Consider the following 26,855-nt stretch of genomic DNA (forward strand, 5'->3'; position numbering starts at 1 on the left):
AAAACACTATGGTAACCTCTCTATTATTTCTTACAACTGCACATAAATCTACAACTATCTCATAATTTAAAATTTATCTCAAAGAATACATTACGTAGATTTAACGTAAATTACAACATCGGTGTCAATTAACAAAGTACACACACTTACAACCACAGTAAAAGGTATGGAGGAATTTATACCCAACGAAGAGATTTGCTAGGAAAAGTAGAAGAGATATGGAGGAGGAAGAAGTAAGAAATCAGGATGAAGGGGGATCCCTGGGTGGCGCAGCGGTTTAGCGCCTGCCTTTAGCCCAGGGCGCGATCCTGGAGACCTGGGATCAAATTCCACATCAGGCTTCCGGTGCATGGAGCCTGCTTCTCCCTCTGCCTATGTCTCTGCCTCTCTCTCTCTCTCTCTATCATAAAAAAAAAAAAAAAGAAAAGAAAAGAAAAGAAATCAGGATGAAGACTTTACTTTTCTTAGTTCTTTTACCTGTGTATCATCTAAAATTGTTTAAATGAGCAAAGCACTCAGTTGTAAACTCTGAAAAATTAAAGAGACATGCGTCTATTTTTTACTTTAAAAAAAAAAAAAAAACAGACCTGGGCAATTTTTTAAAGTATCCATACCCATTTTACTAACTCTGAAAAGTAGGAGAACATAAAAGCTCAATTAAAATAATGTAAAAAATATCCTACTGTGAGAGAACTCGTTCTTCTGAAGGATTAGCAATAACTTTCGTTTTTACTATTACAAAGCCACAGTGTCAAGTCTGTCGATCTTAATTCTATGGACAAAAATTTGAATTCTACCTAACAATCCACACCCCTCCTTGTAAATTCATGAAGCCAACTAAGAGCAAGTTAGTCCTGAACCACATTTTAACAACACAAAAAAGAAATACTTTTTTTTTTTTAAAAGATTTATCCATTTGAGAGACAAAGGAGAGAGAGAGACAGACAGAGAGGGAGGGAAGAGGAGAGAGGCAAAGGGAGAAACCCAAGCATACTCCACGTGGGCCTCAATCTCACAGCCCTAAGATTACAGTCCAGAGATTACCACCTGAGCTAAAACCAATAGTCAGCTACTTAACTGTGCCACCCAAGCGTCCCTCTAGATATTCAAAGGCATCCTCTAAAGACACTTGGGCCCTCAATGTCCATTATGATAAATGACAGTATCATCATGCCCATCCCAGTCCTGAACCTACCTAAAGTGCTCTCACTGCACCTAGTAAGCCATTAGGCTTTACACATGTCACATCAAGTAAGAAAAACAATTTGAACATGTTATAAGGAGCTAACATTATAGAACATTTCCAGAGAATATTATCCATACCTGAATATATCCTGTGTATCTAAATCAATATGAAGTCCATTGATGAACAGTGCACTATCTCCAGGCTGTAATCCTAAAGTTCCCTTGAAATACTGAAATATTAAAAAAAAAAAAAAAATTGTTAAGCAGCAAGAGAATGTTTAACAAAAACTTCCATATTTCTGATTTCATGTACAAATGCTGCACCCTTGTATTATAGAAAATCCTGAAGCTGGGATAAGATTTCCTTTTATGTACTCCCAAAGACCCTTCTTAGCATTTATTTCATGGTAATGAAACTGCTGGTTCATGAGAAATATACCTCTCTTCCCTTCTTCCTTCCAACTATGATTAATAGAATGGTTTCCTATAATGTTGGGGGAAGGAGGAAGAGGGAGATTGGTTAAATAAGCCAAGCGCTGAGGGTCACTTTTCATAAAAGAGGACTTCTATTACTTTTCCCTGCTTGTGACACCAAGGTGGTAGCAGCAGTCACTAACAGCTGGGCCTTCTTGATGAACTCCAGGGATCTAATCTAAAATGGTTTCAAACCCCCACAGCTCCCTTAAACCTTCAAACTAATGCACACTAAGAAACTGAGTTGCTGCCCTGAGGATAGCACCTACATGCAACCTAACTCTCCAAGACCAGCTCTACTCCCTGAGACCATGGCTGCCATGGCACACAGGTGACTGCAGTCCCTACAGCCCTTCAGACCTGCCTGACCCATCCAACACACTGCTTGGATGTCATGCTGTAGCTTCTGTTGACTTCTTTCCATTTAATTACTCTCCTTCCAAGGAAACCGAGACTACTATTCATATTCCGCACCACAGGGAGTTAATCCACACAGCAAAGGGAAGAAATTACTCAGATACTAAACAGAACTCAGTTCTCGCAGTGCTAAGAGGAAGAAGACAGGGACTGCTGAACTTCCTTCATTTCTCAGTCATCAGCAAACTAAGAGAAGTAAACTTTAAGGTCCAATATTGCAATGAGTGAAGCATAAAACGATGAGGAAGCCACAGCTTTTGCTTCTTTCCCTGTAAGGCTTAAACTGCCAAGTAAAATAAGGGAAAACTGGAGAGTTACATCAATTCAGAACTGGAAATTTCTTACATGGGAAAGAAAAACTCCATGTCCAGGTCCACTCACACCCAAGCCCAGTCATCCTCTGACTGTAAGAAGTACTGATTCTGAACTGATAAATACAACTCATATTTATTTCAAGATCTGAGTGCTGGTAACAGACTGAAGTTCACTTTGTGAAAATTCATCACACTAAAGATTTAGGGTTTGTGTACATTTTTGAGTGTTTTATACTTTCATATTTTATACTTTAATACAATATGAAAAAAAAAGAATCCAGGAAATACTACAGTTTATGTGATTTAGTGTTTTATTCTCTTGTGGGGGAAAAAAGCCCTAAAAAAAGGTAAATAAAAATTATCAATAAGGTTTCTTCAATTTAGTAAACATCTGAGATAAATTTGGTTTCCTTATCCTCCGATCTATTAGTTAATATCTCATATGCAAACATCTTAAAAATCTGGGGTAAAGATATTAGACTGAACACAAGCATTTCTTTTTTTCCCTCCTGAAACTCTGTTGAAATGTCAGGGTTTTTTTGTTTTTTTTTGTATTTTGGGGGGGAAAGATTTTATTTATTCATTCATGAGAGACACAGAGAGAGGCAGAGACACAGGCAGAGGGAGAAGTAGGCTCCCTGTAAGGAATCCAATACAGGACTTGATCCCAGGACCCCGGGATCACAACCTGAGCTGAAGGCAGATGCTCAACCACTGAAGCACCCAGGCATCCCAAAATGTCAGTTTTTTAAAAAGGGACTTTTATAAAGTCATAAATCCAAAACAATAAACAGAACAAAAAAGAAAAAGGGTAATTAATTTTAGAAGGTAGAAAGGAGCTGCATGAATAGCAGCAACTGTTTTAGCAACCCTAAGAAAGCTAAATGCCAGGCCAATAGTGGAAAAGGCCAACTAAAACCACAAGTTATCTTATGGAACTCCTTAAAAGACTCAATCAAGATTGACAGCACAAAGAACACATGTACAAGGGGGTAATAACTAAGTTAAAAAATGAGTTCTGGTGGACAGCTTTTTATAGATAAGAGCCCTCAGACTCCCCTGCTGATTTCATGCAGCAAGGTGACTGCTGTCATGACTCCCTCTACTCCAGAAAAAATGGAAGCTCATTCCCTGGAAAGAGTGAAGGATAGAACCTGGAACTTGGGAAACCCAAAGAGGGCAGGGATCCCATAATGAAAACAGGGGACTGAGTATAAGTTCCCTAATGTTCTTCCTACTGGGCTTCTACCACCCAGGCAGACAGACTTCACCCTCCAGGCAGAAGATCCTTTTCTGGAGACTGAACAGCTAAAGAAGAGAAGTTTCAGGATACTAACACTGGGGCAACCTAGGAAAGCCTACAGTCAAAAAGCCTCATCCTAAAGGCTTCCCACCAGCTCTTTACTGCCCATTCTCTTCAATAAGAGCAGATCACCACACCAAACACGTAAGGAAAGCCTCTAACATTAAAGCAAGAAACCAAGACAAAAAGAAAGTGAACTTAAGAGAAAACAGATGATGCAAGAGAGAAAAAAATATACACACACACCACTGATAATTCAAAAGGTAAGAGAACACTATAAAAAGAATCTAAATACAATATCCCTTAGAAATTAAAGATTTGACAACTAAAGGAAAAATGTCAACCAAAAGGCTTGAATATCTTTCCCAGAAAGTTTAAAAATATAAAAGAATTGAAAATAGGGGGGGGGGAATTTTTTTTAATTGGTCAAACTAGCCGAGGAGATGCAATACCTTAAAACTGAAGAATTCCAGAAAAACAAAAGAGAGAAAGCAGAAGGAATGAGGCAAAGAAATAATTCAGGCAAACTTCCCAAAATCAAAGAAAATTAATTTCCAGATTTGAAGACCACTAACCACCTAATAGTACAGAGATTTTTTTTTTTTTAAAGGAAGAGCAGTGTGAAATTTTGGATTACTAGGGTCAAAGAAAAGATCATGAATAATTCTGGAAAAGAAAAATCAGATCTAAGTTCAGATTTCTCAATATTCACAACAGAAACCAAAATTCCAAGAAGCAAGGCCTTTCAAACTGCCACCCTTGACCACCTGAACTCAGGACTGACCTACTGAACTCAGGAAACTCCTAAAAGGTTCTACAGGCAATTTTACTGTTTAGAAACTAACAAATTGCTGGAACAGAAAAAGAAACAATTGAGGATGATAGATGACACCCCCTGAGAAAAATCAAAACTTGCTCCACATCCTCAGCTTCATTACAATGCAAAAGTCCCTGGTTTGGGGAATATTCATCCCAAACCCTAAAGAAGGAGCCAGCTTACCCCTACTGGGACAGTCATGGCTTTGGAAATTATTCCCCACGATCTCCCTATTTATACAAATAAAGATGACCTCAGAGGCAACCCACCTGGTATGGTCTCAACCTGCCTACCAAGGGGCAGAACCATCCTAACCTAGTAACAAAACTTCTAAATGACTTCCAATATAGAATTCTATACCCAGCCAATCTATCAATAAAAACAGAAATGGAAAATTGATTTCTCAGAGTCTGAAATTTATTTTGCACACAACTTTTCTCATGAAGAATGATGTGCTGCACCAAAATAAGGAAGTAAACCAAAAACAAAGAAGACCTGGAATCCAAGAATAGGAGATCCAACAAAAGATTGCTTTAAAGCAAGGTCTCAGGATAACTGGTATGCCCTAGACATAAAGAACCACCAGACTACAGTGGAGCAGAACAAAAATTGATAAAATTACAACACGAAAATAGAGAGACATGGGAGTGCCAATATGGATTAAAGGCAGACATGGGGTTGAGGGACAGTGAAAGAAACTTAAACATCATCCTTGTAATAGGAGGCTGAGACAAAGTTTGAAACTGGAAAACTGTACCAATTCAAACTTGCTAGAAATCTGGGGATAAATATCAAAACAATTAGCTAAGTGTTGATAGTAAATACTTCTGACAAGGGGGATAAAACAGGGAATAAAATTTTTTTTAATTTTTACTTATTTATGATAGTCACACACAGAGAGAGAGAGAGAGAGAGAGGCAGAGACACAGGCAGAGGGAGAAGCAGGCTCCATGCACCGGGAGCCCGACGTGGGATTCAATCCCGGGTCCCCAGGATCACGCCCTGGGCCAAAGGCAGGCGCCAAACCGCTGCGCCACCCAGGGATCCCCTAAACAGGGAATAAATCATGTTAGGAGTATGCTGTTTATATAAACAAAGTGGTGGCACCGTCTGATTTTTTTTAAGATTATTTGTTTGAAGGCAGGAAACAACAAATGTTGGAGAGGATGCGGAGAAAAGGGAACCCTCTTACACTGTTGGTGGGAATGTGAACTGGTGCAGCCACTCTGGAAAACTGTGTGGAGGTTCCTCAAACAGTTAAAAATATACCTGCCCTACGACCCAGCAATTGCACTGCTGGGGATTTACCCCAAAGATACAAATGCAATGAAACGCCGGGACACCTGCACCCCGATGTTTATAGCAGCAATGGCCACGATAGCCAAACTGTGGAAGGAGCCTCGGTGTCCAACGAAAGATGAGTGGATAAAGAAGATGTGGTTTATGTATACAATGGAATATTACTCAGCTATTAGAAATGACAAATACCCACCATTTGCTTCAACGTGGATGGAACTGGAGGGTATTATGCTGAGTGAAGTAAGTCAGTCGGAGAAGGACAAACATTATATGTTCTCATTCATTTGGGGGAATATAAATAATAGTGAAAGGGAATATAAGGGAAGGGAGAAGAAATGTGTGGGAAATATCAGAAAGGGAGACAGAACATAAAGACTGCTAACTCTGGGAAACGAACTAGGGGTGGTAGAAGGGGAGGAGGGCGGGGGGTGGGAGTGAATGGGTGACGGGCACTGGGGGTTATTCTGTATGTTAGTAAATTGAACACCAATAAAAAATAAAATAAAAAATAAAAAAAATAAAAAAAAAGATTTCAAAGATTGTTGTTTGAAAGAGAGAGAGAGAGAGCACATGTGAACAAGCCCAAGCGCAGAGAGGAGCAGAGGGAGAGGAACAAGCAGGACTATACAATGGGCACAGAACCCAAGATGGAGCTTGATCCCAGGACCCCTAAGATCATGATCTGAGCTGAAATCAAGAGGCAGATGCTTAAATGACTGAGGCACTCTTGTTCAAATTATATTAATATTCAACTTTGATTAAAAATTAAAAATATAAAAAAAGATTACAGAAATAAAAGACTACCATTCTTGATAAAAGGAGAGTAAAACTGTTAAATGTCACTGATGTAACTCAGATTTCCTCATTTTAAAAAATACAAAACAGAAAGGAAAATAGTGATTTTCCACTGGGTAATACCTTCTGATTCTCTTCCACTTCGCTTCTAAGTTCCAAACTCACTGCCGTTTTTGTTATTGCTCTAAAGAAATAAAAATATTAGTGTTTAGGTTAACATTTGATATAAATGTCTTCAATTTCCCTATATTTAGATATGAAACAACACATTGCTCAATACTTTACAAAAAAACTAAATGGAAAAAAAAAAAAAAACCTCATCTTTACAAATATATTTCTCCACTCAGGTGTACATAATATTTTCATTATTACAAGATATGACACCACAGAAAAGTAGCAGAAATAGCAGTATTTTAAAGCAAGGGCAGTTATTCCCAAGATCTTAAATTAAATATATGTAACTCTATTCCTATATATGAGCTCTATTGTTCACAGGCTAAAGGCTAATGTTAAATTAAGGTGACAGACTGCTCATCCTATTTGAGCACTTTTGATGGAGGTGGAATTCTACATGTATATCTTTAATAGCACGCTGAACTAAATGAGAATGTACCATATGATTTATAAGTCCTGTCTAAGAAATATTTTCCAAGACTAATCAAATAAATTTATTTATAAAATATCTCACATCAGAAGTCAAAACACCTGTTCAGTTACTCAAGAAAAATACTGGCAATCATTTAAGTTGTTATAGTCTCTAAAAATTTGGCTTTTAAAATTATTTACTTATGTGATGTGGAGGATCATTATACAATTGAAAGCAGTATCAAAAAGCAGCATTCAGGGGGCGCTTGGGTGGCTCAGCAGTTAAGCATCTGCCTTTGGCTCAGGGCGTGATCCCGGAGTCCTGGGATCGAGTCCCACATCGGGCTTCCTGTATGGAGTCTGCTTCTCCCTGTGCCTATGTCTGTGCCTCTCTCTCTCTCTCTCTATGTGTGTCTCTCATGAATAAATAAATAAAATCTTAAAAAAAAAAAAAGCTGCATTCAAAATCTTATTGCGTCATAATGAACAAGTCAGCCTCTAGAACTCATTTTCCTCACCCAGTTTGTTTGTTTGTTTGTTTTCCTCACCCAGTTTGAATAAGATGATATATATGAAACTCTTCAGGAGCTTGCAGGTACATCTGCATACATCAGATTTTGTTAACTCATCTAATCCTGAGAGGCAGGTATAATTATTTCTATTTTACTGCCGAGGAAGTAAGGTAAAGAGAGGTTGCTTATTTGCAAACATCACACAACTACCAAATGGTAGAGCCAAGGACACAAGCTAGATGGGTCTCTCCAACCTCACTATATATATGGTATTGCCACCTTCCCAAAAAGCACTATCAGTAGTATGGTACTGGTAGTAAAACTTTAATTTCCTAAACATTTTCATATTTTACTTGCCTCATTTTGCATGTAAACATAAAGGTAATTAGATAGTGTCAAAGAAGAATGTCTCAGAGCCTTACTCTTTATTACCTGGCTTTGGTAGGAAAATTTTGACTAAGATCCTTCATAACCACCAAAGCTAATTCAATAGGAGCAGCCAAGATTCGGGCAGCAGTCTGGAAACTGAGATCTGCAACAAAGTCAAATACAATTGAAAGTGCATATTCTAATGCGAAGAGAAATAAGAAAAAAAAATGCATTTCTTTCTCACAATTTTTTGGTAACTGAGAATGCCTGAGAATACAACCATTTCAGGGAGTGCAGATGGTTTAATTTCAGTTCGTATTCACTTCATAGACCCTACAATGTTTATTGTTGCCCTTCTTTGCTATACTTGCATAAAACACTGAAATATATACTAACACATTTACATTTAGCACAAGATAAATCTGTCCCAAATCTTTTTCCTTTTTCTGAATTTACAACATACCACAAAGTATAGCAAAAGATTTAATAAAATGTTAAAAATAATAATACGACAGATCTTTGGACCAGAAAAGCACAAATATATCCTGCCATGTTAATATTTTTTTAACATTTGACTGATACACTGTTTAAGAAATGTATATATAAAGAAACATAAAAACTAAGACAGACAAGTTTGTACTATTATACTTATGTATCTGTTTAGATAAAGATCAGGCACTCATCTACTTCTGCACAGTATCTGTCTACAAAAGGTTTTCTGATTAATCATAATCACTCTATCTTGAAAATCTGTGTACCCTCGGAATCAGGCAAATAAATAACATTAGGGACACTTGGGTGGCTCAGCAGTGTTGAGTGTCTGCCTTCGGCTCAGGTCGAGATCTCCGGGGTCCGGGATCAAGTCCCACATCGGGCTCCCTGCATGGGACCTGCTTCTCCCTGCCTATGTCTCTGCCTATGTCTCTGCCTCTGTGTCTCTCATGAATAAATAAATACAATCTTTAAAAATAAAGAACACTAATTTTTAATTCTACATTTTTTTAATACCATAAAATTTAGTCAAAAAGTAAACCAGTGATTCTTCTATATGTTTATTACCTTGCAACTGCCAAACTTTTAAAGGTGCCATTTCATTGGTGCTCTCCACAAGGTGTTTTCTGAGTTCTTTCAACTGCCCCTTCAGGTCAGGGTGCAGGTCTCTGAAAGAAACATAAAATCAAGTCTTATTAATGTGCCTTTTCTTTCTAAAAGCACATTTAGAAGTTGGCTCCAATTTTATCTTCATGCTTTTCTCCCCTTAGCAATTAGGAGAAAACTCCTACTATATAGGAAAAATATTAAAGCATAATTATTTTTCTTGAAAAATAAGTTAATATAGAAAATTATAATTTTAAAAACCATAAAATTTACAGATTAAAAAATGAGTCATGGGACGCCTGGGTGGCTCAGTGGTTGAGCGTCTGCCTTTGGCTCAGGGAGTGATCCCAGAGTCCTGGGATCAAGTCCCATATGGGGCTCCCTGCATGGAGCTTGCTTCGCCCTCTGCCTATGTCTCTGTCTCTCTCTCTGTCTCTCATGAATAAATAAATAAAATCTTTAAAAAAAAGAATCAATAGTGATTTTCTGTGTCGGGGAGAGGGGACAGGACTGAGAATAGGAACAAAGGGAACCTCAACTCTACCTGTAGTGTTTTACCCTTGTTTGTTTCTTTTTTAAGTAAAAGGCATATGTTGGCATAAACTTGATTAATAGTTCTTTGGAACAGAAAAGCAAGTACAATTACAACAATCAATTCTGGGTAGTAAGTACATGGGTATATTCTATTATTTTCCATACTAGACTGAATCTTTCTACTTTCTCAAAATAAAACTGGAAATATATCATTGTCAGTCCCAAAATGAATTTCTTTCAGCTACATGGACACAAATCCTTTAATCACATAAAAAATACAATTTAAACTAACCAAGATAATTGGATTTCCTTTAGTTTTATCTCGAAATAGAGTACATTCTATTTAAAACTAGTAAAACAGAAGGTATCAGAGGTAGATATGTATCATTTAGATCAGACAACAGATGGTTGGTAGAGTAATTCTGTACTTTTAAGTGCTAGAAATTCAAAATTTCTTAAATGCCACATACATAAAGTAAAATATTTACTCAGATTCTTCACCTTCCAAGCAATCCATTTCCAGTCAGTTACTACAAACTTTTCTTCATGATAAGACTATCAGAAAATGGTCCCATTACTTTAGACAGCTAAATAACCATTCTGAACACCTACATAAGAAAATCTCTTGAATACTCTACATACTACCTTTGTGCTCTAAATACATAAGATCATGATGCTATCCAGAAACCAAACATAAAAAACATGAATATGAAAAGAAACTCTGAAAACCTGGGTCCAATGAAATTGGAATCTGACTGTATACTAATGAGGCTAAAACTGATGTTAAACACAAAGAAACATGCATATGCATAGGATGAACTGAACACATGCGCAGAATTCAACATGAACTGAGTCACCTCTGCTAACCTGTTCAGATGATTAAGTCATTTCACTGGGCCAAATGTTAAAGCTCAAGTACATGAAACTGGGCCTACACATATTTCTTCATGATCCATTCCTTTACAAAAGAAAAAAGACAAAACAAACAAAAACACAAAAACCAAACCCCACTGCAGCTGTCCTAATTAAGATTTCCAGATAAAGCAGAATTCAAGGCTCCAAACAATTATCACGGCATAATAGAAATAACACTTAAAATGACAGCTAAGAATTTTCAGCTATAAATTTCAATGACACTTTCATAAAATGGCTATGAAATTTTCTTCAAGAAACATCTTTTGTCCTCTTTCATATAAAGCAAAGTCTAATGTATTTCAACTGAACATGTATAAGATCTATTGCACCTTTTTTGCATTGTTTCAGGCTATTCTTAGTTTAAGTAAACAACTATAAGCTCTTTCACTTAAAATACTTTTTATTCTCTTGGGAAAATTTGAGTGAAACAATCAGATGTCTCCTATTATGTGAATCAAAAACTGGCATGTAACTTTCTGTCATCAACTGCAAGGCTCAGAAAGGAAGTCAACTAAAGCCATAGCCAGGCCACCCTAATATCATTTAATAATAACATGCTACAGATGCCTGGAGATCATAAACTATACAGTTAGTGAAGTGGTAATCGCTTCATATCAATTTGCATATATACAGTATTACTGCGAGACCTGTAACTGTGGACAGTAAATAGAAAGATGATGCTTATAATGGGAGGAAGCCTAGAGCATAAAGAGAATAAGGGCATTTCCCAAAAGACTATGCCATACCTTAATTTTCCAAAGAGGAATCCTTGAACTTCATCAATGGGATCATTTTCACCAATCACTGTGGTGTTTACCTCAGTTCCTATAAAAGCACAGGCAAATACATGTCTAATTGTTCAGAAGAGAAATTAAAATGTTATTAACCTCATATAATTTGAGTAATGTAAACCAAATTAGAAACACCTGAAACTCTAATACTATTTAAAACACTGAATACCTCAATGAACACTTTGCAATTTTTTTTTAACAGAATAAATTTGTTTTTCAATGTATTTTGTATTCTGGATAAAGCAAAAATATATTTTCCCCTTAAACTTTGGAAAATTTTATATTTTAAAAAGCTCAAAATTAATACCTTTAAAATTATGAATAGTGGATTTTTCGGTTATCTAAACTCTGAAGACTTTGAAATTAGGCAACCTACACCTAAATATAATTATTGAGTACAGTATGATGTACTAGACTATCCTCCATTTACCCAATCATTTTTTTCTTTAAAGTGAGTTCACAACGATTATAATAGACTGCACATAAAACTTGTGGCTGAGAGATGGCTCAAGATAACCCCAGGGTCCTGGGATACTGTCTCACATCAGGCTTCCCGCAGAGAGCCTGATTCTCCCTCTGGCTATGTCTCTGCCTCTCTCTGTGTGTCTCTCATGAATTAAATAAGTAAAATCTTTAAAAAAAAAAAAAAACTAAACAAAAACCTTGTGTCTGAAATAATGACTTCAAAACTCTAAAGTAGTACAATAGGAAGTATATTCATATAAAACTATTCTAAATGCAGAAAATAATAAAAAAAACACAAAACTGTTCATTAAGTATATGATAATTTACGATTTCACACTAGATCACAAATCAATGTCTACTTGTGAACTATGCATTATCAATAATAACAGCTACAATTATTGAAATTTTTGTGCAAAAATACTGTGCTACACCTTCTTTACCTATATATCTTATTCTCTCCTCACAAATACTTTAGGACGCACAAACCATTATCCACACTTTACAAAGGAAAAATTTAGGACCTACGGAATTTGCTTAACATCACCCAACTCAGAAGTAACAGAACCAGCATTCAAACACAGGTTCATCAAACTCCTAAATCTGTTATTTTACCTTCAGGAAACAAATTCCCTTTCATTCACATTTTAAAAAAAGAAAACACATCAGTCTTAATTTACAAATTCACCTTTCACCTGAGTATCATCCTTGGCCTTGTACTCAGTGCTCTTAATTGCCAATTCCACACCATAGCCAGAGAGGTAAACAGGCTCCTTCCTGGGATTCTGCAAGCAGAGTTAAGTATTCCATCATTACCATTTGGCTCTTTATATGTCACAGTGAAGGGGACGTGGAGGGTATTAACTTCACATAGACGCCACTAGGATTACGCACTCAAAGTATACTTAAACTTCCATGAGATTCAAGCCTCCTTTAGACTTCATTAATATCCTGCCACAAGTATGGAAATGGGAATTCTAAAGTAAAAGGAAAAGCAGATGAAGGGACAGCTGACAGGGCAAAAATAACCAAATCATGTGAAAAAAATGGAGAAAAAGAAAAGGAAATTCCAGAACCTACATAGCAGGGCTGAAAACCGATGAGGTTTCAAACCCAGAAGTACTTTGCTGGCATCGTGTGTGTTATGCGTTCATTGTTAAATGAATTTAAATGTCTTCAGGTAGGGCTTAGGCTGACCAGCTGTCACTGTCACAGGCTTATCACCATCCTGAATGAGGATGGAGCTTTAGACATTTTAATCTTTAAAAACAGAAATAAAGTCTGGGAAGCAGGGAGAAGGAGGGCAGTTGCCAAAAACTGTGTATTTTTTTTAATCTGTTTCTGTTCATACAAATTTTCATTTAAAAATTTTACTTGGGGCACCTGGGTGGCTGAGTGGTTGAGCATCTGCCTTCAGCTCAGGTCATATCCCAGTGTCCTGCGATAGAGTCCCACATCAGGCTTCCCACACAGTACCTGCTTCTCCCTCTGCTTATGTCTCTGCTTCTGTCCTTGTCTCTCATGAATAAATAAATAAAATCTTTTTTAAAAAATTTATTTTACTTGTATGGACTTACCACTCAATTTTACTGAGATTATGACACAGAAACTTTAAAGGCTAATATGTTTACACACATATATTAGATGCTAAATGTTACAAAAGATTTTTAAAATTTAATTTTAAATCAATTTCACTTGTTTTTACCTCTCTAGAAATCCCTCCCTTTCTATCTAATGAAAACATTCCAAAATGAAGAAAAAGGTTTGAAAGGAACCGAATTTAAGAATCAGTTTAAAAAAAAAATCAGTTTCACAGTACACTGATTATACTAAACCTAGAAAATATAAATTACATGCTACATTTTTAAATATAATATAAATCTTATTAAGCCATTTTTTAATCATAATTCTTTTCTATTTCTTCAGAAAGGCAAGCAAAAGTACCTCCTATGTGCAAATCCATGTGCACATGAAGAAAAGTAGTTCAAATTATTTTATTTTATAAAGGGGTGGTATTATTAACTTACATGCCAAAGTCATGCTGGGCAAATTAATATTTACAGAAGTTATAAAATAAATCAATACTTACAAGTATATAATGTCTGAATACATAATTGATTTTGCCTGCATTGCTTTCTGATATAAGTTGGTGGTGGAAATTATAAAATTCCTCATAACCAATCTCAGAATAGAAAATCACCACTGGGCTTTCAAGATTAGATGAGGGGTATCTGTGATCTCCTTTGAACAATAAAGGCTTGGGTCTGAAAATAAATATCAAAATCTTAAAATTTTGTTTCAATTTTTATTTCAAGTCCATTCAATTAACATACTGTTATATTTTTTCAGGTGTACAATATAGTGATTCAACAAATCCATACATCACCTGGTGCTCATCACAAGTGTACTCCTTAATCCCCAATACATATTTCACCCATCCTCCCACACCCCCTTAAAATTTTAAACTTAAAAAAGTACTTAAACATTAAAAACAGTACAAGATATAGCTACAGCAGCAATGATTTAAGATTTTAAGTATCTTAATAATATAAGAAGATCAAAATCTGAAAGTTTTGACAGTAAGAATACTGTCAAATATGAGTCTTACTTATTCATGACTGAAAATAATAAAAATACATGCATTATATAAATACTAACTATAAAATGCGGACTTAAGATTAATAATTGTTACCAATTCCTAAAGAAGGATGAAAGCCAGAAAAAGGATACTAAACTTTAGTAAGCTATTCTACTATGTAATCATTTTTTTAGACTTATCTAAAATAAAATCTATTGACCTAAAATAGATTTATCTATTTCAGGGAGAGAGAGAAAGAAAGAGAGAACGTGAGCAAGGGGAGGGGCACAGACAGGGGGAGAAAGAATCTCAAGCAGACTCCACACTGAGCTCAGTGCCCAACTCAGGGGCTCAATCCCATGACCCTGAGGTCAGGACCTGAGCTGAAATCAAGAGTCAGATGCTTAACTGACTTCATCACCCAGATAACCCTAAATAGATTATCCTTTTATCTGAAAACATAAGTACAAATAATGTGAAAAGGCACGATGACTTTAAAGCATATAACTTGCCAACCACAGCATCTCCCTCCTCTATCATTTTATTAAATGATCTTCCTACTAAATGATTTAACATTTAAGTTTCCTCCCAAATTTCAAAACTTCACCCTCAAAAACAATTCCCTAACAATGGCATCAAGATATTAAGAGATCACAGGTGCCTGGGTGGCTCAGTCAGTTGGGTGTCCAACTCTTGATTTCTGCTCAGGTCATGATCTCAGGGTTGTGAGATGGAGCTCTGTGTCAGATGTAGAGTCTGCTTGGGCTCCCACCCTCCATCCCTCCCCTCTTATTCACTCACTTTCTATCTCTCTCTCTCTCTCTCTCTCTCTCTCAAAAAAAAAAAAAGATATTAATAAGTCTTATTACACAGACTTAATGATCTGCCATTCCCTCTTACAATGAACTATAATTAAACTATTTCATAGAAAGTAAAAATGTATAAATAAGGATGTTCACGAAAGCCTCACCATAATAACAAAAACAAACAAAGAAACAGAAAACAACTTTAAAACTATCAGTAAAAAACTACAGGACATTCTTACATAGTTATCTTGCATGTGGTAAAAATATGGAGATACACTACATATACTACTGGGAAGAAATCGCTTGTAAAAATAAACCTACATACCTGTATAAATTTATAACCACAGAAAAAAACTCCAAAACACTATGACAAACCACTAAAAATAGTTATCACCTCTCAAAAGAGGAAACACTATCACTCTTTTCTTTACGAAGGCTTATATTATTGTTTCAAGAGTAGGGATCCCTGGGTGGCTCAGTGGTTTAGCACCTGCCTTCGGCCCAGGGCATGATCCTGGAGTCCCACATCAGGCTCCCTGCATGGAGCCCGCTTCTCCTTCTGCCTGTGTCTCTGCCTCTCTGCCTCTCTCTCTCTCTCTCTCTCTCTCTCCTTCTGCCTGTGTCTCTGCCTCTCTCTCTCTCTCTCTCTAGTTTCTCATGAATAAATAAATAAAATCTTTAAAAAAAAAAAGTTTTCGAATGTCCATTCCTTGACCTGAAGGTAGCTGGAACACACACCCCATTTTCTGGTTGTCATTCTGAGTAAAAGGCTCTCATGCCATTTAGTGAGCAGAGAACAAATGCCAGGCAGATAATCTTACTAAAGAAGAACTACCCTGCCTAAAACGCTCTTCTGAATCAACAGAGCAACACCAGAGAGAGATCACTGTTATCTTATTTATAATGCCAGTGGAGAAAAGGTACAATTATTGCCATAGCCAGACAACAAGAGGCACCTGTTACATCTGTCCACCACAGGAAACATAACTTTAAGCAAAAAAGTCAGCCCTTTAATTACCAGTTTAAGGGATGCCTGGGTGGCTCAGTGGCTGAGCATCTGCCTTTGGCTCAGGGCGTGATCCATGGATCGAGTCCCACATTGGGCTTCCTGCATGGAGCCTGCTTCTCCCTCTGCCTATGTCTCTGCCTCTCTCTCTCTCTCTGTGTCTCTCATGAATAGATAAATATTTTTTTTAATTACCAATTTAATATTCAAATTAAGCTTGCAATTATCTTTTAAATGGTCTCCTTTGCCTGAAACTAATAATACCCTGAGAAATCATTATTAATATAATTACTTCAGGCCCTTGCTTTAATACACCAGGTAATTCTTTACTAAGCTAATGACAACACCTATGTAATCTCTCAGACAGTTATTACTAAATAATAATAGTTACATTAAGTACTCTTATTATCTCCATTTCGAAATGAGATAGAAAAAGAAAGGTTAAGTAATTTACCTAAGTTTACAAAACTATTTTTAGTAATGGAGCTGGGATTCAAATCTAGTCAGTCTGGCGCCAGAATCCATACTCTAAGCAACTGTACCTACAGACCACAAAACCCATCAGAAAAATCCAATGATGGATTTGATATAGAAGAAAGCATAATGCAATGCATGACATTTACACAAAGAAACACACAATCTACCTTTCAGATGCCGTGAGGAGAAGAGTCTCAAGGGTATCAAAATCACAGGTCTTCTTTCCATGCACAGAGAAAAATGAGTTACATTCTTCTGGTGGAGGTTCATCAGCTGCTATCTGCCATTTAAGACACAAGACATGCTTGCAATGATTTCTAATCAAAGAAGAGTAAGGACGTGAATACTCTAAATAGGTAATCAGATGGCAATACAATAACATCAATAAAAACAAAAATTAACATCTACTGAACCCCCATGATGTGACAGGATTTAAGGGTTTTTATGCATCACTGTTTCCTACTTATTATTTCACCTAGCTACTCCCAATATCACCCCAAGAGGTAGATGTTAATATCGCCAAAAGAGAATTTGTAAATTCTATCTCAGAAAATAATAAAAGATGTCCAGGGACACAGTATGTACCTTGAAGAAAACTAACCTTACAAATGTCAACTTCAAGCATCAGAGTGCAACTACACAGTTCTTATTAAGTGTATTAGGCCCATATAATAAGTATAAAATGCAAATTAACTTGAATCCCCTCTCTGAAACAGGAAGATGACATAGAATCTAAAAAAGTAACTGGATTGGGATGCCTGGGTGGCTCAGCTGGTTTAAGCGTCTGCCTTCAGCTCAGGGTTATGATCTCAGGGTTCAGGGATCAAGCCCATCAGGCTCTGCTTGGCTAGAAGCCTGCTTCTCTCTCTCCCTGCCGCTATCCCATTTGTGTGCATGCTCTCTCGCTCTCTCTCTCTCAAATAAATAGATAAAATCTTTTAAATAAATAAGTAACCTGGATCTAAAAAGGAATGTAGACAAAAGGTAAAATTATCTACAAAGCATAGTAAGATATTTCAGGGAAAGGTTGAATGAGACATAAGTTTATTTTAAGTGAATATGCATAAATGCCAATGCATGAGATGAGTCAAGCTGCAACTTTCTAATGAGAGGCACAGTGAGAAGAGTGAGTACAATGAGATGGGAAAACAAAGGATATAATGACAAGCAATGTTGTGTGCACTGATGTCATTTACGTAATACAATAATATTAAGATGTCCTTTTCTATTAATTATAAATTTAAGAGAAATAATCCAGAGATATAGAAATGGAAAGCTTGCCATGAAAAACTGACATGAAATCTTTTCATTACAGTCTTGATTTTTTTTTATGAGTTATAAAACTTACAAAGACAAAGAAAAGAATAGTATGATAAACTCCCCTGTATCCAGGACCCAGCTTCAGTATTATCAACTCATGGCCAATCTTACTTCATCCACCTTCCTGCCACACTCCAATGGATGGATCACTTTGACAAGATCCCAAATAACATTTCATTTGTAATGTTCAGTTTATCTCAATAAAAGTTTTTTTTAAATACCTCATTATCACACTTTTAAAAAGGAATAAAATTCTGCATAGATGACAACTGGCAATAGTTTTTCAATTTTCCCAAGCTCCCTCATTACAACAGAGCAACTAGTTAGTCAATGGATCACACTATGACAAAATGAATGCGAAAAAATATCCCTATGACATAAGACCTGCAGGTATCAGATGCCATAGAGAAGAAAGCAGAGGGATGTTTTAATAACAGAAATTTTGATGATCCTGACAACAAAAAACAAAACAGCCAACAGGTTTTCACTGCAAAGTATGGTGGGCCAACGCATTTGTTCAATCTAGTACCAGGTGAGCACAAGGAGGCCCATGAAAAGGTTAAAGGGCTTAGTGCAATTTAGCTGCTCTGAACTCTCAAAACTCACAAGCTAGGAGTACCTGCTAGGACAGGGCCCCATTGTAAGGAGAAGCTGCTGAGGGTACAACAAAACTTGAATAGCAGAGAGATATTAAGACAACTAAAGAGAAAGTCCAATGAAAGGGCAGGAGGGGAACAGAGGAAATCTCAAAAACCATACCACCATTTTTTTTTTAAAGCCACCATGTTTTTTAACACTACCTAAAATAAACAGAAGAGGGAGCCATGCCAACCTTTAAAAGTACAGGAAAACCCATTTCACATCAGAAGGAGCAGAAAAGTCCCAATGTCAAATCCCTCACAAAGCTAAGAAAAGATTGGAAGGAGAAATAGAGTAACATCCTTATCTTTATAGATGAAGACCGTACAAGAGAAATTTCAGCAACAACAGAAATCTATATCCACACTGTCCAATGTGGTAGCACTTGCCACCAGTGACCATCAAACACTTAAAATTTGGCTGATGCAACTGAAGAGCTAAATTTATTTCATTTAATCTTAACTTATTTAAATTTAAATACTGACACATGGCTGCTGGCTACCATATTGGACAGCACAGCCATACTCAATAAAGCCATGTCAGAAATACACAGCCAAAAAACAGATGTGAGGACAGCCTGGGTGGCTAAGCAGTTTAGCGCCACCTTCAGCCCAGGGCCTGATTCTGGAGACCCGGGATCGAGTCCACGTTGGGCTCCCTGCATGGAGCCTGTGTCTCTGCCTCTCTCTCTCTCTCTCTCTCTCTCTCTCCCTGTCTCTCATGAATAAATAAAATCTTTTAAAAAAATAGATATGAACTACTATTTCAAACAAGTTAAAATATATCAAGAAAATCGTATTAGACATGATTCTGCTTTTAGGTTCTTCTTTAAGAACCTAAGGCAGAATTGGAAAAACTCAGAAGTGAGGTGAAGGTGAAAGATTAAAGAGAAAATTTGTAAAAGAAAAATCAGCGTAGAAATGAAAATTAAACTAGAAGGGGCACAAAAACAAACATGAGAAGTAATGACTTAAGAAAAACAGAAGATGAAAAGAGAAAATATTTTAAAATGATAAAGAAATAGGGACACCTGGGTGGCTCAACGGTTGAGCATCTACCTTTGGCTCAGGGCATGACCCCAGGGTGCAGGGATCGAGACCTGCATTGGGCTCCCTGCATGGATCCTGCTTCTCCCTCTGCCTGTCTCTGCCTATCTCTCTCTCTGTGTGTCTCTCTCATGAATAAATAAATAAAATCTTTTTAAAAAAAAAGAAAGAAAAGAGAAAGCAATTCAGAGAAAGTGACAATGAAACTAAGCAAAGAAAATTCAACATAGAGATAATATGAATTCCAAAACAAGGGACTAAAACAAACTATTTTAAGTTTTTAAAAAAATTTCTTGAAATAAAAAATGATCTGAAACTCTGAATTAGTAAGAACATACTGGATACCTGGGAATAATAACCCAGAATAATCACTCTTCAAATTTCTTCAAAGTCATAATTTACTAGAATTTAGTATAAGCTATATTCCAGCTATAAAGTATAAGCTTTATTCTAATAAATTATGACTTTGAAGAAATATTAAAAATTCTTTGGGCCTCTAGACAAAAAGAGCAAGAGACTTTAAGGGAAAGAAAATCAGATTATCATACAACTTTCTGCAGAAAGATTTTATGCTAAAAGAAAATGAAATTCAGGGGGATCCCTGGGTGGCTCAGCAGTTTAGTGCCTGCCTTCCGCCCAGGGTGCGATCCTGGAGTCCCAGGATCCAGTCCCGCATCAGGCTCCCTGCATGGAGCCTGCTTCTCCCTCTCCCTGTGTCTCTGCCTCTCTCTGTGTGTGTCTTTCATGAATAAATAAGTGAAAGAAAGAAAGAAAGAAAGAAAGAAAGAAAGAAAGAAAGAAAGAAAGAAAGAAAGAAGAAAGAAAGAAAGAAAGAAAGAAAAGAAAAGAAAAGAAAAGAAAAGAAAGAAAGGAGGGAGGGAGGGAGGGAAAAGAAAAGAAGAAAAGAAAAGAAAAGAAAAAAGAAAAGAAAAGGAAAGGAAAGGAAAGGAAAGGAAAGGAAAGGAAAGGAAAGGAAAGGAAAAGGAAAAGGAAAAGGAAAAGGAAAAGGAAAAGGAAAGGAAATTGGTTTTAGTCAAAGAAAGAAGATATAAACTAAGGAGTTTATATCTAACATATATAAACATGCAAAACTGAGGAAACATTGTTCCCCTGAGCCCTTCTTGAGCAATCTACCAGAAGCAAGAATCAGAAAAGCCAACTGAAAAGAAAAAAAAAAAAAGAAAAGCCAACTGACTAGAGACATGTGGCAAAAGGACTAGTGGGGAGCATTAAGATATAAATTATTTATAGAACTACAACTAAATGAGTGTTGAAGGGTAAAGTATAATATGAAATATCTATGTTCTAGGTAGAATATATTCACTTTTTTAAATGGGAGAAGGGAAAATGGCAATCATTATGCCAAAAGAAAAATTTTTAACTGTTTATAGGAAATGTAATTGTGGAGGCGCATAGTTGGCTTCTCAGTCTGACTCTTGTTCTCAGCTCAGGTCTTAATCTCAGTTCAAGCCCTGCCTTGGGCTCCACACCCAGCATGAAGCCTACTCAAAAATGGAACAGAACAGAAATGAAAGGAAAAGGGTAAGGGAAGGGGAAAGGAAACATAATTGTGGAAACGGTATGACTACTGTTATTAAGGTTACTGCGTATGTAATGTGGATAAAACAAGTAAACCATAAGATAGTTTAATTCTATCATCCCTTATAACTTTGAGAACTAATATTCTTAGTGTGGAAGAATAAAGATATAACAAAGTAGTCCTAAATTTGAATTGGAAAATCAGTATGAACTCATGAAGTATTTCATCTATACATAGCTTTATATATTTTGCCTTTAGATACCTGTAGTCACTTCCTACCTCTATCCATTTAAAAGGCCTAAGAACAATGACCTACCCATTTGCAATGAATACCCCTAGTGCTTTCACTGGGCTCTTAAAATACCATTTCCACCAAAGAAAACAACAAACAGATAAACAAAGAACTTTAATTAGCCTCTTAGACAAATAACTGATCTCAAATCTAGGGCCAGAGATATACAAGATAAATCTGAAACTACTTACATATCAGATAGGAAGGAAGCAATCAAAGACTACCAGCATGGCATCAAAAGGACTCAGTAGAAGACTCATACTTTGTTTTCCAAAATTAACACAAAGCTCAGCATTCAAAACAGTATAGTACTTTCATAAATAAAGATATATAAACCAATGAAATAGAATAAAGACTCCAAAAATAAACCATCATATTATACAGTCAACTGATTTTCAACAAGGGTGCCAAGACCATTCCAGAGAAAAAGGACAGTCTCTTGACAAATGGTGCTGGGAAAACTAGGTATCTACATGCAAAAGAATGAAGATGGACTCTTATTCTATACCATATACAAAAATTAATTCAAAAAAAAAAAAAAGAAAAAAAAAACTATTTCAAAATGGATCAAAGACCTAACTTGAGAGCTAATACAGTAACTACAGAACTATAGAAGAAAACATAGTTTCATACATTGGATTTGGTAATGATTTTTGGATATAATACCAAAAGCACAGGCAACAAAAGAAAAAATTGATAAATCAGATTTCATCAAAATTTTAAATTTTGTCTATCAGTGAACACCATCAACAGTGAAAACACAACCCATAGAACATGAGAAAATATTTGAAAAGCATATATCTGGTAAGTGACTAAAAACCCAATGTATATATAAAAAAAAAAAAAAAACCCTACCACAACACAAAAACAAATAATCTACCTGAGAAACAGGTAAAAACAAATAATGGGCAAATCTCCAGAGAAGATACACAGATGGCCAATAAGGACAAAAGCCCCACATCCTTGGTCACTAGGGAAATGAAAGTCAAAACCACAAGACACAACTTCCTATCCATGAGGGCAGCTATTATCAAAAACACAGAAAATAAAGTGTTGGGAAGTATGTGGAAAAAGTGAAATCCTGGAGCATTACTGGTGATAATGTAAAATGGTGCAGCTGCTGTGAAAAAGTTTGGTAATTCTTAAAATGTTAAACACAGAATTGCCACAGGATCCATGAATTATGCTCTTTTGTACACACCCAAAAGAACTGAATACAGAGTCATAAACCAATGTTCCAAGCAGCATTATTCACAATAGCCAAAGCCAGAAACAATCCAAATGTCCATCAACAGAGGACATACATAATCAAATGTGTTCTATACATCCAATGGAGTATTATTCAGTTATACAAAGAAATTAAATTTTGATACATGCCACACATGGATGAACCTTAAAAACATTATGCTATGTGAAATAAGCCAGACACAAAAAGACAAACACCATTATGATTCCACTTGAAGGAGGTATTCAAAATGGGCAAACTCAGAGATAGAAAGTAGAATGATGGTTACCAGGGATGGGAAGGGTGGGTATGGGGGATGGGAAGTTATTATTTGAGAAGTATATAGTTTCAGTGTAGCAAGATGAAAGGAGTTCTGAAGATGCATGGTGGTGATGCTTGTACAATAAGAATGTCCTGAATACCACTGAACTGTACACTTAAATTAACAGCCAAGATGATAAATCTTACATTATGTACATTTTCCCACAATAAAAAAAAAAAAAGTTGAACCAAAAAACTAAATGGTTGGGCAGCCCGGGTGGCTCAGTGGTTTAGCGCCGCCTTCAGCTCAGGGCGTGATCCTGGAGACCTGGGATTGAGTCCCCCACGTCGAGCTCCCTGCATGGAGCCTGCTTCTCTCCCTCTGCCTGTGTTTCTGCCTCTCTCTCTCTCTCTCTCTCTCTCTGTCTCTCATGAATAAATAAACAATTTTTTAAAAAACTTAAATGGTTAAAATAAAAAGATGCTAGTGAATCAAACTCATTCAAAAACCTGGTAAACAACAGGAAAGAATCAAGCATGTACTCTGCCATCCCCATGTGAACAGTACCAGGTGAGGAGAGGTACCTCTTTAAATCCATATTCCAGGAACAACAACACAAGAATGAGAGTCACCACTTTACAACATAAAGAATTAATAGATTAAGCACAGAGCAGTAATGGCTGCTAAATCAAAGAGGTCTCCTAATGAAACAGTGTACTACCTATACACTTGCCGAAGGGGAAAAAAGCCACAATTCTCATTGAGCCTCTGGATCAGCTGCCAATTTGCAAAAAACAGAGGACAAAAAAAGCTGAACTGCATCATGAGTATGTGATCACCAAAATACAGACTGAAAAAATTTACAGGGCCAACAGCTCGTGTCACTCAAAGAAAAGAGAGGAAGAACCTATAAATTCAGCACCACCCACCAAAAACATTATCAAAATTTTTAAAACTGAGCAATACTAAATTACTGTGTAGATATGCACTCTTAGACAACATAATGATAAAGAAACACAGCAAGTCATTTCAACAGAGGTTGATAAAGTAGTTCCTGTTGAGGGTGAAATGTGGCTGTAATGAGAGCAGAGCACAAGAAGGGTAGGCTGCCAGAGGGCCTGGCTAAGCTCTACTTCTTGATCTGGGGGAAAATTACAAGTGCTCACTTTGCAAAAATTCATTACACAATATAATTCATGTGAGTGGTTTTCTATGCCTACTTTATTTTATAATAAAATAGTGATTTTAAAATTAACATTTCTTTTACATCAAATATATGATCAGTATGTGCTCATCTTTGAGTCTCTCACTTTTTTTTTTATACAAGGAGAGTCTGGTTCAACTCAAATTCCAACAAGATCCACACACTGCATTAAGCAGATACATATTTTAAGTCTCCCTTGAAGTTTTTCCTTCCTTCTTTTCTTTCCTCATAACATATTTGTTGAAGTAATAGACTATTTTACTACAAAGTCTCCTACATTCTGGATTTTCCTATTACCCCTGTGATCCTGCTTCATATTTCCCATCCCCTGTATTTCCTGTGAACTTTTTTTTTTCCTGTGAACTTTAGATCTAAAGGCTGTGATCCAGATTTACAGTCAATTGGTTTAGCAAGACTATACCTCCTATGCTGTGTTGTATAAATGAAGTCTGGTAGTTTCGTCTTTGTGTGGATATTTTTTCTTTCTTCTTAAATGAAAATGAGTGCAAATTATGTTTTTTTATTTAAAAACACCTGTGAGAGGAAGACATAGACATGGCCAACATGCACATGAGAAAATGCTCTGCATCACTTGCCATCAGGGAAATACAAATCAAAACCACAATGAGATACCACCAGTGAGAATGGGGAAAATTAACAAGGCAGGAAACAACAAATGTTGGAGAGGATGCGGAGAAAAGGGAACCCTCTTACACTGTTGGTGGGAATGTGAACTGGTGCAGCCACTCTGGAAAACTGTGTGGAGGTTCCTCAAAGAGTTAAAAATAGACCTGCCCTACGACCCAGCAATTGCACTGCTGGGGATTTACCCCAAAGATTCAGATGCAATGAAACGCTGGGACACCTGTACCCCGATGTTTATAGCAGGAATGTCCACAATAGCCAAACTGTGGAAGGAGCCTCGGTGTCCATCGAAAGATGAATGGATAAAGAAGATGTGGTTTATGTATACAATGGAAGATTCCTCAGCCATTAGAAACGACAAATACCCACCATTTGCTTCAACGTGGATGGAACTGGAGGGTATTATGCTGAGTGAAATGAGTCAATCGGAGAAGGACAAACAGTGTATGTTCTCATTCATTTGGGGAATATAAATAATAGTGAAAGGGAATATAAGGGAAGGGAGAAGAAATGTGTGGGAAATATCAGAAAGGGAGACAGAACATAAAGACTCCTAACTCTGGGAAACGAACTAGGGGTGGTGGCAGGGGAGGAGGGCGGGGGGTGGGGGTGAGTGGGTGACGGGCACTGAGGGGGACACTTGACGGGATGAGCACTGGGTGTTATTCTGTATGTTGGTAAATTGAACACCAATACAAAATTATGTTATTAAAAAATAAATAAATAAATAAATAAATAATAAAAACACCTGTGATCTGAAGATCTAATGTCAGCTTTGCTTTCTATTTATAAACAAATCATAAATCGTCAGAAATTTCACACAGAAAAATTATAGCTCTGTAACACAATGCCAGGACAACCCCAATATATCCAATCATCATGTTATACAACCCCTAAAAAATACTGTTATCTCTAAGCACTGAACTTACCTGCTGGAAGGCTTGAATTGTAGCCGAGTAAGAATGAAGGGACAGACAAAATTTCAACAAATTCTGCTGTAGAGGGGACAGAAACTGAAATGCAGTTTCCAGTATTGCATGATAATAGGAATAATCAGTACCTGTCAAAGGAACAAATTAACCAAAGTAACTATATAGGACTAGACATACCCAAATAAGATAGTTCACAAAGTATAAAGCTATGTGTTACAAAGGTATATGATGGCAAAATTTTACCACTATCCTATCTTGAACTATTGTCAAATGCTTAGAATTCCCTAGAGTACACAAAGTAATTGGACTCTTCCTCTCTTCTTTCCTTTTTTCACACTATTCCCTCTACCTGGACTGCAAGTGTCCCACTTACCTGGATGACTAACTTCTACTTAATCTCCACTGGAAGAATTCAGTTATGACATTACTCACTCTGCAAAGTCACTCCCAATCCCTACCCCATGCCTCACTGGACCAAGTACATCTCTTCTTTGGTCCCTTAATATTTCTCTGCTTACCTCTTTCACTTATCACATCAGATACTAAATTATTTATTCACTATCCACCCCTCCCAAAATAGTTCTTGAGCCCCAAGAGGGGCTCAAACGTATCTTTGTATCCCCAATGCTAACATGTTTATTACTTAATCAATAACCCAACAAAACTGAGCTGTATAATGAGAAGTACAAAGTATTAAAGGATATTAAGGAAATGGTAGTTTGGGGAGAAGCATATTTAAACAATTGAAACAAACTATCAGAGGGGAGAAAAGTTACATGTACCAGTATGAAAAAATCCCCAGGATATATTCTTAAAGTGCAAGGTACAAAACAACCGGCAGTTGACCCCTGAACATAGTTTAGAGGCATCAACTGCCCCACAGTCAAAAGTCCATGTATAACTTTGACTCCCCAAAAACTTAACTACTAACAGCCTCCAAGTGATACAGTTTACATTGTCCTGAATTTGATACCTTGACACTCAAGTTGTGGGTGACTGGCAGGCTTAACGGG

The 26,855-nt window shown here is 36.6% G+C and overlaps 1 protein-coding gene across 3 annotated transcripts in view; it reads right to left on the reverse strand.

Annotated features, from left to right (window-relative positions):
• UGGT1 (UDP-glucose glycoprotein glucosyltransferase 1) overlaps nucleotides 1-26,855 on the reverse strand; it is a 123,180-nt gene that overhangs the window by 85,797 nt on the left and 10,528 nt on the right. For all 3 annotated transcript variants that reach the window (XR_004807140.2, XM_035702386.1, XM_025436005.2), the window contains exons 4-12: nucleotides 25,840-25,970; nucleotides 16,905-17,017; nucleotides 13,960-14,134; nucleotides 12,559-12,655; nucleotides 11,364-11,442; nucleotides 9,130-9,230; nucleotides 8,134-8,233; nucleotides 6,728-6,788; nucleotides 1,324-1,415 (exon numbers count right to left, since the gene is read on the reverse strand). Coding sequence is in view for 2 of the 3 variants with exons in the window: in XM_035702386.1 (XP_035558279.1) it covers nucleotides 1,324-1,415; nucleotides 6,728-6,788; nucleotides 8,134-8,233; nucleotides 9,130-9,230; nucleotides 11,364-11,442; nucleotides 12,559-12,655; nucleotides 13,960-14,134; nucleotides 16,905-17,017; nucleotides 25,840-25,970 (949 nt within the window). In the remaining variant the exon portion in view is untranslated. The remainder of the gene's footprint in view (nucleotides 1-1,323; nucleotides 1,416-6,727; nucleotides 6,789-8,133; nucleotides 8,234-9,129; nucleotides 9,231-11,363; nucleotides 11,443-12,558; nucleotides 12,656-13,959; nucleotides 14,135-16,904; nucleotides 17,018-25,839; nucleotides 25,971-26,855) is intronic.

The sequence above is a fragment of the Canis lupus genome, chromosome 19, assembly GCF_003254725.2.
Source record: "Canis lupus dingo isolate Sandy chromosome 19, ASM325472v2, whole genome shotgun sequence".
NCBI classification, from domain to species: domain Eukaryota; kingdom Metazoa; phylum Chordata; class Mammalia; order Carnivora; family Canidae; genus Canis; species Canis lupus.